The 15,492-nt window shown below is 36.4% G+C and overlaps 1 protein-coding gene across 2 annotated transcripts in view; it reads left to right on the top strand.

The window, feature by feature from the left end:
* Positions 1 to 1,308: 1,308 nt before the first annotated feature.
* Positions 1,309 to 15,492, top strand: part of LOC144644634 (uncharacterized) — a 32,434-nt gene continuing 18,250 nt past the window's right edge. The window contains exons 1-16 of one of the 2 annotated variants that reach the window (XM_078504165.1): positions 1,309 to 1,592; positions 1,686 to 1,808; positions 3,679 to 3,723; positions 4,074 to 4,136; positions 4,471 to 4,491; positions 5,504 to 5,589; positions 5,697 to 5,798; positions 8,077 to 8,162; positions 8,810 to 8,882; positions 9,034 to 9,061; positions 9,278 to 9,352; positions 9,661 to 9,753; positions 10,557 to 10,623; positions 12,215 to 12,336; positions 13,355 to 13,546; positions 14,340 to 14,676. In XM_078504165.1, the coding sequence (XP_078360291.1) occupies positions 1,452 to 1,592; positions 1,686 to 1,808; positions 3,679 to 3,723; positions 4,074 to 4,136; positions 4,471 to 4,491; positions 5,504 to 5,589; positions 5,697 to 5,798; positions 8,077 to 8,162; positions 8,810 to 8,882; positions 9,034 to 9,061; positions 9,278 to 9,352; positions 9,661 to 9,753; positions 10,557 to 10,623; positions 12,215 to 12,336; positions 13,355 to 13,546; positions 14,340 to 14,676 (1,654 nt within the window). In that variant the 5' untranslated portion in view covers positions 1,309 to 1,451. Of the gene's footprint in view, positions 1,593 to 1,685; positions 1,809 to 3,678; positions 3,724 to 4,073; positions 4,137 to 4,470; positions 4,492 to 5,503; positions 5,590 to 5,696; positions 5,799 to 7,282; positions 7,421 to 8,076; positions 8,163 to 8,809; positions 8,883 to 9,033; positions 9,062 to 9,277; positions 9,353 to 9,660; positions 9,754 to 10,556; positions 10,624 to 12,214; positions 12,337 to 13,354; positions 13,547 to 14,339; positions 14,677 to 15,492 lie in introns of those variants that run through there. The other variant, XM_078504166.1, reaches the window with a different exon arrangement.

Raw genomic sequence — 15,492 nt, 5'->3', positions numbered from 1 at the left:
CAGGCCCAGCCAGGGGGGGTAGTGAGATACCAATATACCCCATTTTTACCCCCTGGGATTCCAAAATACCTGAAAACTGCAAAAACGTTGATACCAAATATAAATACCTAAAATTATTAAATCTGATAACAAAAGCTGATTCAACTAACCAAGGGGAGGGATCCATTTTTTAGTGGCCTTGCTTGGTTATTTTTGCATAGAACTTAAAAACAAAACATGTCATTTTCCTCTTTTTTAAATGTTTGCAGTGAGCAGCACCTGCATGAACTACTTTGTGAACATTTTTGTCTACTATGTGTTTCGTGTGACCAGCGCTCCCCTCTTTTGACCAGGGTGTCTTACAGTTACACAAACATGTAATTCATTGTTTTCAATGACATTTTTTATGAGCAGCTTTCACTTGGAAATAGGTTGTTGTGACCACAGAAGGGGCCGTAAGGCCCCTTACAGCCTAGGGGGGTCTGGGGGCATTCTCACCCAGAGAATTTTGAAATCTAGAAGATCAGAAACGCAATTTCCAGCATTCTGGGCATCAAAAAGAGTGCTGTTGATTATATATCTTGGCTGACTATCTATTGTCATCAAACTATCAATTTTCTCCTTCTATGCGGATGTAGTGACGCAATAACTGCAGATTTTTCATGATTTTTTTAAATGTGATACAAGCAATGAGGATAAGACAATTAAAAAAAAATCATAAAAAACAACATTTACGCTTATCTACAGAATACCAAAAGTTCAGGAAAAACAAAATACTTAATACCCGTATTTCAGCGAAAAGATACCGAATACCTTGGTTAAAAACACCCAAGATACCGTATACCCAAAACCCCTGGCCGGGCCTGAACACGAAGATAAGATAAGATAAGATACTTTATACGGCCAGTTTACAGTTATTTCACGAAACTAAAAACTTAAAATCTAAACCTTTAGGTCATTTACCAAATTCTCCTTTAGGTCATTTGGTATCTGGGAGGCCATGGGTTCGATTCCCGTCGGGGACTCAGAATTTTTCTTTGTCGGTCCCATGCTCGTTTCTTTGTTGAAAAATTCTCGAAAATTCATCTTCATTATTTACACCGAGCTTAAAATTTACCAGCTTTATTATTTACTAACAAGCAGGTTTGCTTTGTAATTCATTATTACACGACTAAGGTAGTCAGAGGGCCAATAACTTTAATCATCCCTTTATATATTGCTTATATCATGACAAGGAATTTTACGTTTCACAAGGACAAAGTTCCCGCCGTTATCAGCAAAGGATCATGGGTCGTATTCCCCACCCCACCCCCGACAAGAAAAACCGTGGCATATTTGGGATTTCATAAACAGTTTATATAGCAACCCAAGCTCATCTGCATATTATAAACTCTGTCTTTTTACGGCGTTGCTTTTAAGAACGAGCGAAAATATTGCTTAAATCATGGGTTAGTTACTTGAAAAAAGACGAAATGCTGGAGATAGAGGATTTTTCGGAGCGCGGAGATGCTCCGGCGCTCGCTATCATTCAAGACAACGCGAGAAAGAAAGCTGTGAGGCAGGTTGTCGAAACTCAAGAAGAGCTGACTCGCATTCACGAACGCGTAACGAGGGTAAGCAACACGGTTTAACCGGCCGTTATTTTCTGTTTCTGACCCTGTTGGATTCCTTTTCCTTTGTGTTTCATGCTTTTGTGTCTTTCTCAGACTATAGATGCTTACGAACTGACTGAAAAATTGTCTGGACATCAACTCGACGAGAAAGAAGTCGAACGTATCGCCGAGGATTTCATCAGAGAGCAAGCGACTCTGGAATTTGTGGACGACATGGTGAGTAAGATAGATTTATGTACCAAGTCGTTGTAACATAAAGCACGACTTTAGCTTTTTAATCTTTGATTATAGATTTGGCTCGAGCCGTAAGCTTGTCTTTTATACGAAGCGGTCATTTTGTTTTCATTGCATGTGGCCTCTAGGGAGTCAAGAGGCGTCCATAATTGCAATGTCATATTTTGGTGGTCTTGTCTTTTGTTTTAGAATATGTTCGTGACTCGAGTTTCTGTGTCCTTTTGTTTTTCTTTTAACCGCGTAAAAGATGGGATTTGTATTAAGAGCTATAAGTTAATATACAGGGCACTGATCAAACAGATATGTCGCTCTGATGAGAGTCTTTGAGCACGATCAAGTACCTAAAATGCACAACAGATCGTGTCATTTTGATCAACTTTGGAAAAGCCATTCTGGAATAAATTTTTTACCGACGTGTTCATAATCATAACGTTAGTTTTAAATAACCCAGCTAATCGAGGAACCGAGTTAAATTTAAGCTTACATGTGGCGATCACGAAGTCACGTACCGGGTATAAAAAATACCTGCTACCAGTAGCTGCTACTCACCGTCTGTTTGATTTACACGAGACGAAAATGAACTCTTAGAGAGCAACTCAGTCACTTGAGTCTTTTTGTATGAGACTGATATAAAAAGCATCTTAAGTACAAGTTTATATGCCAAAAAGCAATTCTGGGTCTTGTGAGAATTTTAAAAAATAATTTTAAAAAATATTTATTTTAATAAAAGTTGGTGCTGCCTCACAATCACCCCGAGACCCCAAGGGAACAAGGGTCACAACTTTTTTCTGAACCTGTTCCTGAATTGAAATATTCTATACCATATAAAAAATATAAAACTTTTATGGTATGGAATATTTTTTTGGAAAAGTGTTAGTAGTGTAGAAAAAGTTTTTTTTTTTTCTGGGGGGTTAGACCTTTCCCGCATATTTCCACTTCATGATCAGTGCGTTCAAACAATAGCACCAGAACAAGTTTGGGGTGGACATTTTTATAGCCGGCAAAGCCTTTGCATGAGAAACAAAGGGCTCTGGGGACAAATTTTAAATAATTTTTAATAATTTTTTTTGATTGGCTCTTTAAAACAGAGAATTCTTGAACGGAAGTCAAAAATGCAATGACTCTCTTTTTTTTTTTTATTTTTGTTTCTCCCCTTATGCCCGGCGGCCCTGATTGGCTGGATTCTTGTCCCCCCGCCCCTTTTTTCTCTCCCCCCCCCCCCCCCCCGAAAAAAAAAAAAAAAAAGGAAAAAAAAAACCTTTTGTTTAAGGCCCCAAAAAAATAAAAATAAAAAAAATTTACCACGGAATAACTTTTTAATTAAAATGAATAAAATTACCTAAATTTTGTATTATTAATATATGTTTATAATTTAAATCTGAATCTACTTTCTTTTTGGTAATAAAGTGTGTGCTGTTGTTGTTGTAACAGAGTACTTCAATTTATTATAATAATTGCAAGTCACATTCTAATAAATTGTATGTGTCGCTGTTGATTCCTGTGTTGGCCAAAAATGTGTTAAATATCAACAGAAAGGTTTAGAAAAATGTTGCAAAAAAGGAAATCATGCTTTCTCACTGCCATATTGGTTCTTGGTCCAATACTACTGCTAGCATTGCACATTTTCCACACTGCCATCTCCAAAATTGTTTGGTACTCTCATAAATTTTAAGTGTCTTTCTGGATTGATCTTGGCAAAAAATTCAAATTTTCCATGGGTTTTTCATGTTTTTTTTTATGGTGTAGCTACATTTGTATAGTGATCTAAACTCACACACCTTAATGTCTTAGTGCAATTGTAGTGAACTGATTGAAATTTTCATTCTCTCTTTGTATGTTTTTTTTTTTCTAGACTCAGCTGCTCATAATTCTGTCAGACCCAGTTGCTAAACGGAAGGTAGGGTTCATCTGAATCAGTCAGTAGGCCAATTCCAAGATGACTTTTTCCTCTGTTACAAGATGAATCCAGGTCTGCTGTTTTGTAACCTCCACCAAAACGTTTGGTTACTTGCACTTCCATTGTCTTGCAAATCATTATCAACTATCCATCATTGTCTTGCAAATCAAACTCATTTCCAAAATGTTGATGTGCACTAGGACTCATTTTGAAACAGAGGTACTACTTACCGGTACTAGCAACTTGGAAATGGCTTATTGCAATTGAATAACAATGGTCATAACATTTTGTTTTAATTTGTACTTCTTTGTATAATTTAATTTATTATTTTAATGTTGTAAATCTTTTAGTACCAACAACAGGTTGCAGTTTTCATTGTTGGATTTGAAAATCTTTGTGGACGTAGGGCAAGGGTAAGTGCCATCCGTGCCTTGTTCAACTATACAGTCAACTCTCTCTTAACAGACACCTTTTTAAGACAGACACCTCTGTAAGACGGACACCTGGTATTGTTCCCGTTCCTGCTGTTTTCAATCATTTTACTGTAACTAAACTCCCTATAAGATGGACACCTCTCTAAGACAGACAGTTAGAGGTGGTCCCGCTGGTGTCCGTTTTAGAAAGAGTTGACTGTATCAGTTATTAGATTTATCAAATTGGTTGCTATCTGTTGCTGCACATCTTGTAGACAGTGTTGTAAATTTTATATAAATTGGAAATTAAAATATTTTGTTTTCTTTCTTTCAGCTTTTAGCCCAGTTGCAAGAGGTAAGTTAACAATAAAATAGTATTAACAATTTAAACTCATCAACAATAGATGAGCTTGGGCGTTGGTGCCTCAAGGTTGGTGGGGCCCGGCGATGCACAGCAGGGAAGGAGGTATCCATGGTAACCCTGAAGCGGCCACCACCCACCGTCACCGTCACACTGAAGGACTCAGTGGAATACTTACCAACCTACCACGAGGCTCTAAGACCTACCCGAGGGAGGGTGGGCCGGGCAAAAATAACGAAGCTTGCGAGCAACTGGGCTAGCGAAAAGAGCTTGCGAATGATTGCGAGCAACACGCTGCGTGAAAGGTCATGAAGAGCCCCTGCGAAGGCCCTGGGGCCACCCCGAGCTCTAAGCGGCCAGCGGTAACTGCGTACTGCGTATAGGCGTCACAGAGTGCCCCAGCGAACTGCCAAGGTTGCAGGCGGGCTTTGTGCATCCAAAGGTTGCTGGAGAGCATTGCTTCGAGGTTAACTTAGCCTAAATTACATTTAGCCACATTAAATATATTATCATTTCACATTAAATCAATAATTATTATTTGCAAACTTGTAAATGTTAAGTTCTGACGGGTTGAATATTTAATTGACTCTTTAATTTATAAGTTGTCCTAAAATGTTTTGGTGAAGAATGGGTACATGCATACTGTACATGTTTGGTTAGGAAAAATGTATTTTGTGGGGATGTAGTGTACTTTTGTCCACTCAGTAAAATTTTACATTTTAATTTTTTGGTGTAACAACTTGGCATTATTTTTGCAAATTATGGCACCTACATGTGCCACGGCCACCCACTGTGTTGGTAGCAGTGAGTATTGAATTTTCCTAAAATTACTAATTTTAAATTAATAATCAATGAAATAATAAAACAGTATTTTAGTAGGAGGCTCTGCTCACCTCCATCAAAAGAAAATGAAAAGTAACAAAAATGTCTTACAAAATTTGAAGAGATTTGTAATTGGCTAGTATTTATATATGTAAAATCAAAACATTTTCCCCTTCTCTTTTAGTTTTTTGCTCAGAATGGGCGAAATGAAGAACAGTTTGAAATAGAACCACCAGAATTTGATATTGAAGATGTTGGTGCACAAGTCAGGTATATTAACTATAATTTTACATGTTTTATGCATGCCTGTGTGTTTTTGTTCTAATTTGAAAGCTCTAGTGGTATATCTGAGAGTAAACTTGCCATTTTGATTTCAGGGATGCCCTGGACAAAGCAGAAAAAGCAACACAGAGGCTGGCTAGTGTTTCAAAAGATGTCATCAAGGCTTTAGAAATAGTGAATCCTAAAGAAACCAAGAAGTAAGTTATTAATCTTTGACTCATTGGGAAAACTTACTGGGGCTAGGTACTGCATACGTACATACATACATACATGAACTTTATTTCCTCTTGAATTTTAGATTAGCTTCCCTAAGCTAATATCTTCGAAAACAAAAAAATACAGTAAAACAGATTACAATACACTTAAAATGGTAGACTGTCCCATGACTTTAGATTATTGAGTTACACGTATTTGTACAAATTGGTCTTACAGTGTTGCACACAGTACCATTGCCACTTGCATTGATAAAGTTTCTGATTAACTTTTAGCAGCTTTTTGACATCTCTTTGACAAAGTCTGTTTTGAAGGCTTCAGTTTCTGAAACTGACCAATTAAAGCAAGGAGAGACGGAGTAAGAGTGGAGCAAACATGTATGGAAAGTGACAACTGTGCCTATTACAGTTCTAGCACTTTGATTGGCCAGTTCAAGAATGAAAGTCATTTGAATGTTGTGAAAAGATGTCATAAAGAACAAAACTGTAAAAAATTAATAAAAATCTTTGTCAATGCCAGTGGCAACACTAGTAACAACATGCAGCACTGCAAAATGGAATTAAACTTTTTAAAATGGGCTGGTCAAAACTAGATTTCCAAAAATTTAATATTTTGCAATTGACTATAATTTTGTTTAATATCTAATCTGTAACTTTGTGATTGGTACAATGTGATATTAAAGAAGATACCAGAAGTTAATGCATGACATATCTCCAAAAATAACATTCATGACATAGCCACCTTTAAGTAACAGTCAACTTGTAATAAGTTTATTTGGTAATGGAAGTACATGTAGGTATGCCACAGTGATTTGCTAACAACTTAAGGGATGTTTTCTGTCAATGTTTTGATTGATGTTGTGATGAATTAGCCACATGTATACTGATCTGAACTACTTTTCAAGCTAAGTTTTCTTTTAAATTTTGCGGGTAACATACGTCTGACTGTCTGCATGTCATTATAAATTCATTTCCATTTAAAAAAACATTTGAAGACTTTGAGGCATGCATCCTTTTGTGTTTAGTGGTACTGGGTCATAATTAGAACATTTTACCTGCAGTACTGTAAATAATAAAACATGTAACTTATGTATTCATAGATGGAAAACTGTGAATTGCCGGTCATGATCTCCCTGGACTTGAATATAAAACTGTACTGTTTGTTTACTTACATGTAAATGATTCTAAATAAAATTAATGAAAAAAAATTGTAAAACACAAAAGTCAAGCTTTTATTGGCATTACTCAATACTGGCATTTTGAAAGGCCTTTATTCACAATTGTCATTCAAATAAATTCTACACACAGTTATGAAGTTAGTGTTTGGCATGCATTTAATGAATACTCATTAATTGGTTTCTTTGTGAACCTCTCAAGGGGCTGCCTCAATAGCTATTGTTTATATGCTAATGCAAACACAGTTGCTAGGCATTTTCAAGAGAGGGCTTCAAGTTTCAGTTAAACATAACCCCCTGCAGCAACAGGTCAACACATTAGACAGACTTTGTGTGTGGTGTTGAGTTTCACTTAAAGTGATCAATCCGTTTGGGTAAAGGAAATCGATTCACTCTTGAAACTCAATGGATATTGGACACTTCTAGTGATGGGTTGGTTTTTAATGAAAACTTTTAGTGATCCAGTTGTAATATCTAGTTGAGTTATCACTTCAGCGTGTTGTTTGTTCACTAATTAACAATAACTTTAGTATTTGATCAGGAGCAAATCATGCATGTCGCTCAGTGAAACACATTTGCACATTATGTTGTGGTTTCTTTTTAGTTACATCGTTTGTTCTTCACTGTAGAATTTTGCTCTTGTTGTCACTTGAATTGTTATAAAGCACTGTAAAAAGAAACTTGTACTTTTATCTGTGTTGTAATAGCATTCATTATGAAAACTTTGAAGCTAATTAAGAATGGTTTGTGAATCCATTTGCTGTGAAAGGCTGTGGATTTTAATTAATTTCGTTCAAAAAGACCACCAAGGAAACATTTGTCACTCCAGTAACATTTCTTGTTGATTGTACACTTAGCTACAGCCAGCGATATCCTTTAAGTACAGGCATCTGGGTTTTCTATCTAATTCCTTTTCAAACTAACTGGTATTAATTGTGTGATCGCTTTAGATGGCATATGTGCATTGCATGTCATTAATCATGACCTCATTTTCAGAAATATTATGTTACTTAACAATAATTTATAAATCTAAGTCAACTAAAGATTGATTCTGTAGTGCTTGAAATCAATTTTTATTTTCCTTGCAGAGGGAAAAAGAAACTTGAAAAATCTCTTCAACAATCCCAGCAAGATATCATGTCCCTTACTGAAAAATTGATCAGAGTACAAAATGGTAAGAGGGAAAAGTTTGTTCAAAGTTTGAATAAAGATCTATAAATACAGTTACACTTTGTCATTTACTGAATGTACAAATTCATAGCAAGAGATGCAAACATTAAGACAACTGTAAGTTGTTAAGATATAGTCAAAGAAAACATTTCTGACCTCCCTGATAGTTTCATTGAATATCTGTGCATGTGTCCGTGAGTCCTGTGTCTGTTTAGACAACAGGCTTTGTTTATGTAGAGTGGATCACTTTATCTACCAGCAGATACAAATATAATATGTTTGACTGTATCATTGATAGGTGTAAATCTCATGAATAACAGAGCTCTAGACAAAGCTAACATTCTGCTCTTTGAACAGTCATGCAGTTTATGGGCACTGAATCAGTTTACCATTATCTTTTGGATTATCTCAAGGCACCTCATCTGAATCCTTTATTTCTCGATCTGGGAGAATAGGGCCTTCTCAAGGCACCTCACTTACACAAAATTGTTTTTTTTATTTTGTCTTAACTTGTATCCCTTGTCATTTTGTTTTAATTTAAAACATGCCAGTGTCGACATAAACCTGAACACGTACATGTACATATATTGAGGTAACATTTTTGCATGTGGATAATAAAATAAAATTATGTAATAAATTCATTATTAATAGATCTTGAGGCAAGCGAGGGCAAGATGTCCCAAATGTACAAGTCAATGGAGATGAAACAAGTGGAAAATGAAAGGTATCTGTTAGCTAAAGTGGATTTTCTACTACTCGATCTGTGGCGGCATTTCACTGCTAGTATTTGTGTAAAAACTCTTGCATGTAACGGAACTACAATTTTAAAAGATATTCATTGAATTAACAGTTAATTTAATTTTTGTTTTTCTCAGGCTCAAGGTTCAAGCAGATAATTCAAAAGTAAGTTACTTAAAGGTCATTTTTTGACAGTTCATATTTTAAAGACAATTAATAGAATTGCAATTGACTGTATTTAACTGTAAGGGAAAACTTCACTTTCTATATTTAGCTTGTTGGATCATTCTGCATTTCTTTGGTCTTACAAAGTTTTTTGTTTGCTAGTAGTATATTAGAAATTGAGTAAGTGACCTTGTATTCATTTTATTCATATTGTAGAAAGCTGCAGAATCAGTTAAAGAATTGAAATCTGAACTTACTGTAAAGGAAAACGATCTTCAAAGAGCCAACAAGGTAATTTTAATCATTTCAATAACTTTCTCTTGGTCAAATGATCAGTTTTCATGTATATCTGTAGATCAACACATGCCAGTCCAGATTTTTTTTTACTATAATTTACAACTGTAGTAAAGTTTATATATCTGCACTATAAATCTTACAAAAGATAGGTCTTGATTCTTGATTCTTTTTGATGACTTGTGAACTGTTTCCTCATTAATGTAATTAGCAGACCTTGAGTATCTTGTTTGTATTTTATGTTGAGATTTGTGAACATTTTTTTTGACAAATTTATATGCCAACTTGTCTGAAACTGTTTATAGGCAATTCAAGAGTTGGAACTGAGTGTGGCTCATTTGGAGGATAAACAAGAGAGAGACTTTGAAAGACACAAGAGAGTTAGAGAAGAGAATCAGGTACTGAACATTTTTTTTTTTTAACCTTTGCTTGGATTCAGAGGGCACCACTGAAAACTTTTATTCAGAAATTTTTTGTGCGGTGTATAAGTTATAATGTTTACAGGGATGTACATGTAGCTAAGATTTTAAATTCATTGGTGATAATTTTTTTCTGTTGGTAGGTACATAGTCAAGATCGATAAGAGCTACAGTCTAACCTACCCCATTTACATGTACCATCTTTCATAGGAGGTTAAATACATGCAACCGACGGGTATTTTACCCGACTCTTGGCTTTAATCTACATCCCTGTCTTAAGCATACTAGACTATGATTGCAGCAAAAATATAGTTTTTGAGTGAAATCTGTGTCGACAAGCTGAATATTCTTGTTTCACTTAATACCAAATAAATGTACATTCATTACAGTAAATTGTACATTGTACAATGCCTGGCAGTTTTCTTACTTATATAAAAAAAATTATATATTTCCCAAATTTTATATTAGCGAATGAAGTAAAAATGAATTGAAAATATATTTATCAAATAAAATCAATTACTATTAATATTACAACCCTCCAAGTTTATTTTTTTCCTTAGTGGCCATTTGGCCACCAACTGCTCAAGTTTGGTCACCAGTGAAAATTTTAGTCGCTAAATTAAATTAAGCACACGCTTTCAATCCTTCTGCTCAACTTTGGTCGATAGTCTGGCGACTTCAGTTCCAATTTAGTTGCCAGCTACAAAATTTTAGTCGCCATGGCGACTAAAATGGTCTTAACTTGGAGGGTTGATATTAATGTTCTTATTTTTCCTGTGTAGAAATCTAAAGATATGTATGAGGAAAAAATTCGAGATCAACAGCAGTATATTGCAGATGTGAGATCAGGTATGGTTTCAATGATATCATTTTAATAATGATATAATTGCTACTTACTTTCCCATTAATAAGTTGTAGGGAATGAATTTGGAATTTTTTTTAAAAAAGAAATTAAAATATTCTAATCAGCTGGACTTTTATTTTTATAAATGTTTCAGATTATGATTTTACCAGTATTTAATGAGAGTCTCAAAAGACGAGTCTCACAGAATTTTAGCCAAATTTCAGGGGTCTTGTTGTCTCTATTTTACTTTGATGCCTTCTCGGAGACTCGATTTCTTTTGCAAGGCAATAAAGTCTCGGGCTCACAGAAAAGGTATCAGTCTTGCATTGACCATTTAACACCCCTATTAATGACTTTGTTGGAGACATTAAGGAACAATAATAATTATTCAAATATTAAGCATACATGTGCACATCATGAGCATGAGTCCTCTTAGTGCTAGTCAGCAGTAAAAGGTGTTGCTACTGCTTTTGATTTCTTTAGCTATTACTATTACATTACTACACTTAGCATTTACACTCATGACACATTGTTGAAATTTATAATTCCAACAGTTCAAATGAAATACTGTAAAATTCCGGTTATAAGCCCTGGGCTTATACAACTTCGTAGGGGTCTTGTGTGGACTTATAAAAGTGAGGGGCTTACATGTATATCCGGGAGGGCTTATTCTTGGTTTTCATGTTACGTCATAAAATTCTGAAATCAAACTTCACTAGGCCTGCTAAATTTTCGTTGTCATTAGGCGAAAGATAAACTAAAAATATATATTTTTGCAAATTTCCAGATTGATAGTGTCATTCGTTTTTAAAACAGAGCATTTTGAATATTTGAGTTTTCCGTCGTATGTGACATCAAGCTGAGTGCCGTGACAAAACTGTTTTGTTTGAAAAAAGGCCTTTCCTTTCCATTTTGAGCAAATTGAACATTTCAGATATAATAATGGGTGTTTATATGAAAGTGTACTAGCTGTTAAGCCAAGGATAGCCGCTGTTGTAAACAGAACTGAGTTCCAGATGGTTTCTCTGACATCACGGCGGCCATATTTGTGTCCCTCGGAAGGACACAGTTATGAAATCTCCATACTTAGCTTTATAAATTTGCGTGGAAAGGTTCGGAAAATAACTCGCGAACGGTACATCGCACAGACTCGAAACTTGGAGAAATTGTTTATCTATTTATCATCTATATAATATTTGAAATTCATAGCTTCTGTAGTTGAATGGTTTCGGATTTATTTTTTGATTGCGTGACAGTGAAAACCAGCAATAAGTAGAATAAAAAATCCTTTTGAAACAAGCTACGGGAGTGTTGATTGAAATACGCTTTTAAGTATAAAATGCATAATAAAGCAACATTTAGCCCTGTCCAGTACTGTCATCTGGAAGAGGGGGGCTTATATCCGGGGGGGCTTATAATCGGATGTATTTTTTTGTTGCCAAGTAGATGGGCCTATAACCGGAGAGGCTAATAAGCAGGGGGGGGGGGGGGGGGGGCTTATAACCGGAATTTTACGGTAGCTTAAAATAGGCCTGTGAGCTAATCAAAGAAATTGAGTTCTAATCTGATTTATTTGTTACTAATGTGCTACTGTAGAATTAAAGCAACATTATGATGAACAAGTCAAGGAATTAGTGGGTAATCATCAAAGAGAATTGACCCAGATTCAGGATGATCACAAGGTGGAGTTGAACAGGATGAAGACGGCACTAGAAGTGGTAAGTGGACATGTCAAAAACATATTGCTGCTTCAGGCAGGGATGTGGCTAAGCCGGCTCATCAACAAGCCCAGCTGGCTTTTCTGGCCTTGACAGCTCTAAACGTTTACCAGTAAGTCTTTGTTTTTGTGTGAATTTTTCAGCCAGATTAAAGTTCTCCTTCGGCCTGTGAAATTAGCTGGCAGCAGGCCCTTTATAGCTACATCCCTGTTTAGACCTGCAAACCACTGAGGGGTGGAGAAGGGGCTAGTGGGGGCTGGTGTGGAGGACTTACAGTGCTGTAGCCAGATGAAAAATCTTACTCACCTGAGGCAATGTCCGGAAAAGAGTTGCTTCTTTCATACTAGTATTTAATTTTATTTTTACAAGTAATGTATATTAGTCTCTTACAGGGTCTTGAAAAAATTATAAATTGAAAATTTTTACCAAGGAGCTATGGCCCTGACTTGCATACAGTATAAGTGTGTATTGTAAAAGGACAAATGTACATTGTAAAAGTGATGGGGGTTAATGATGTACAAGTAAGGGTTATAACAATTATTTGTGGTTTGTTACTGGTTAGAGTGAATAAATTTTTAGAGTTATCCTAAAGAAGAAAATGGCATAGGAACTTGTTTTGTTTTAGATTTGACAACTCATGGTGATGAAAATGAATTTGAGTCTCACTATCAAAACAAGTCACTGGAACCTTTTGGGGTGTCTTTTAACGGGGCTATTCACAGACATTGCATCTTGAAAAAAATGGCAAATTTTTTCAAGTTTGTCATTCTTAATCTATCTTAGTCCTCATCAGTTCAAAGCATCCTTGTTTATTTTCGGGTATTTATAACTCTGTTGTTGTTTTTTGTGATAGAAAATTATTACTTTGAGGTTTCCTTCAAATTTAAATCTAATCAGAAAATGACTTAAAACACTGTGATGTTGCTCCTTTAAGTTCAACCGCTTTCCCAGAGCAAACCTCTCCCATCAGCTTTTGTACATGAAGCAATCCAAATTTTCCCTCTGGTTTCCTTTGCAGGCAAGAAGAAAAAGTGAGGAGCTTAAGAGTGAGTTGTCAGATTCAAGCAAGCGTAACTCCATAGCTGCTGATTCTGGCAGCAAGCGAAGCAGCCTCTTCTCACCAGAGAGCGACGGCGGGGAATCACCCAGGAAGTTATCACTTAAGTCTTCAGCACAGGCTGTCAGATTCTTAAACAAGGGCAAACAACTGGTAAGGCGTGGCCAAAAAACAATTTTTTATTATTTATTTCATTTTATTTGCCACACAAAGAAATTTCAAAGAAAGTATACAATTTAAAATTATTTTAAATAAGTTACAAGAGAAGTGGTGCATGAGGAGACTGAAAAGAAGGTGTAAGGTAAAAAAAATGGTAGAAATAACATTTTTAGTTCAAATCGTGCAGAGAGTTTGTCCTAGTGACTATTTAACAATTAGACTACGAGACCGAGTTTTCTATAAATGAATAGTCAACGAGGCGCAGCCAAGTTGACTATCGCTTAAAAAAAACGAGGGCGAGTAGTCTAATTGTTTTAGTAGAAACTGTAAAGAATTACAGTCCAAAACCTACAATTTTATGTACTTTTAAGCCAAAAATCAAGAAAAATTGACCCTGTAAAGAGCAACGTGCGTGCGATTGTGTTTTATCGGCGAATAAAGATCAATGGGAGAACCAATCAGATTCGCGGATTTCCAATAGAACACAGCTGAGTTTCTACTAATGATCTAATAGAAAATACGTCTATGACTGTAGTTAATGACAAGCAGATGCAAGTTACACTGGAACCTTGTCCCAGTTTCAAAACAGTTATGGCCTTATGCTTTGCAACTTGTACATGTACATCATTTGGTTGATGATGCTAGTTGGCTATGATGCTGGGTGATGAGTTGAGTGTATCTTCTATTTGAATGGTTTATTAACTAAAGTTACCTAATTGTAGCCCAAGTTCATTCAAGAGTACCTAAAGAGCACATTACTTATTTATAGTGTTTTGCATATTAACAGAGTGATGCAGGATCAGGGTCAGAGCAGAGTGACAGTTCTTCAACTCCATTGAACAAATCAAGTACACCAACTCAAACATCACCAGCTGTTGAGATTACTCAAGAGAAGAGCAACGAGAGTCTTTCACGGAAATCTTCTCTTTCCCGCAAGGAATCAAAAAATGAAAGAAGGAAGAGCAGCTTGAAGGACAAGAACTCAGGAACACCAGAAAAATCTGTTAAGTCCAAGTCTCCAGATAAACCTCAAGCAGTTATTGAGCCATTTGGAAAAACAGGAGCAACAGAGGACAGCTCAGAAAAGAAACAGAGTACGACAGAGGCAACAGATAACCAACAAGGTAAATGGAGGGGGTTGGTCCTGTAATTCCCAAGAGTCACTGTGAATTTGTCTACATTACATTTGGAGGACATGATTCAAAATACATACATGTATAGTAGTAACCTAATGTCATACATGTATGCTACCAGTTTCTTGAACTGAGGCCTGTAATGTATGCAAAGACTGCAGCTTAATAATGCTCTGCACGCATTGCATGCCTATAATGCCAGCTAAATGGATTTCATTACCTTGAGAGTTGAAAGTTAGGGTTAGGTTGGCTTTAGGTTAGGAATCACTGTCATAGTCATGAGACTGTTAAAGAATTTATACAGACAAAGTCATGTGAACAAATTGTAGGGCTAATGTTTAGTAACATCACCCTTATTACATGTTAACGCCTGCGTCGCACATGGAGGTTGGGTGCCAAGGAACCTGGAGGCTGGAGCTGCCGACCCCAAACCCAGGAAGCAAAAACACCCCGAAAGCCTGCCCTAGCCACAACCCAGCCACGAGCCCTGCCCGCCACACCCAGCCCCATCCCAGCACCCGTCACACTGAATGAAATTCAGTGGTAAAAAAAAATATTCGAAGTAAGCTAGAACGCCTCGAGCACTAAACTCAGTGAAGCTACGCGACTCAGTGAAAAACTACTAGCACGTGCAACGGCGCACGCATAAAAACGTGGCAGGTAACCGCTGACCATGAGAGCGCGGGAAGTTGCCCGCAGCGCTTTGACTTGAAGTAAACGCCATGCATAAGAAATTGCCAGCCCGCCAATGTACACTAATAAACGCCAAGCCATGCCAACGCCACGCTAATGCCAAGCTAACGCCAG

This window comes from Oculina patagonica, chromosome 2, assembly GCF_052425735.1.
Source record: "Oculina patagonica isolate OP01 chromosome 2, crgOcupat, whole genome shotgun sequence".
NCBI classification, from domain to species: Eukaryota; Metazoa; Cnidaria; class Anthozoa; order Scleractinia; family Oculinidae; genus Oculina; species Oculina patagonica.
This window is presented reverse-complemented; position numbering and strand designations above follow the sequence as displayed.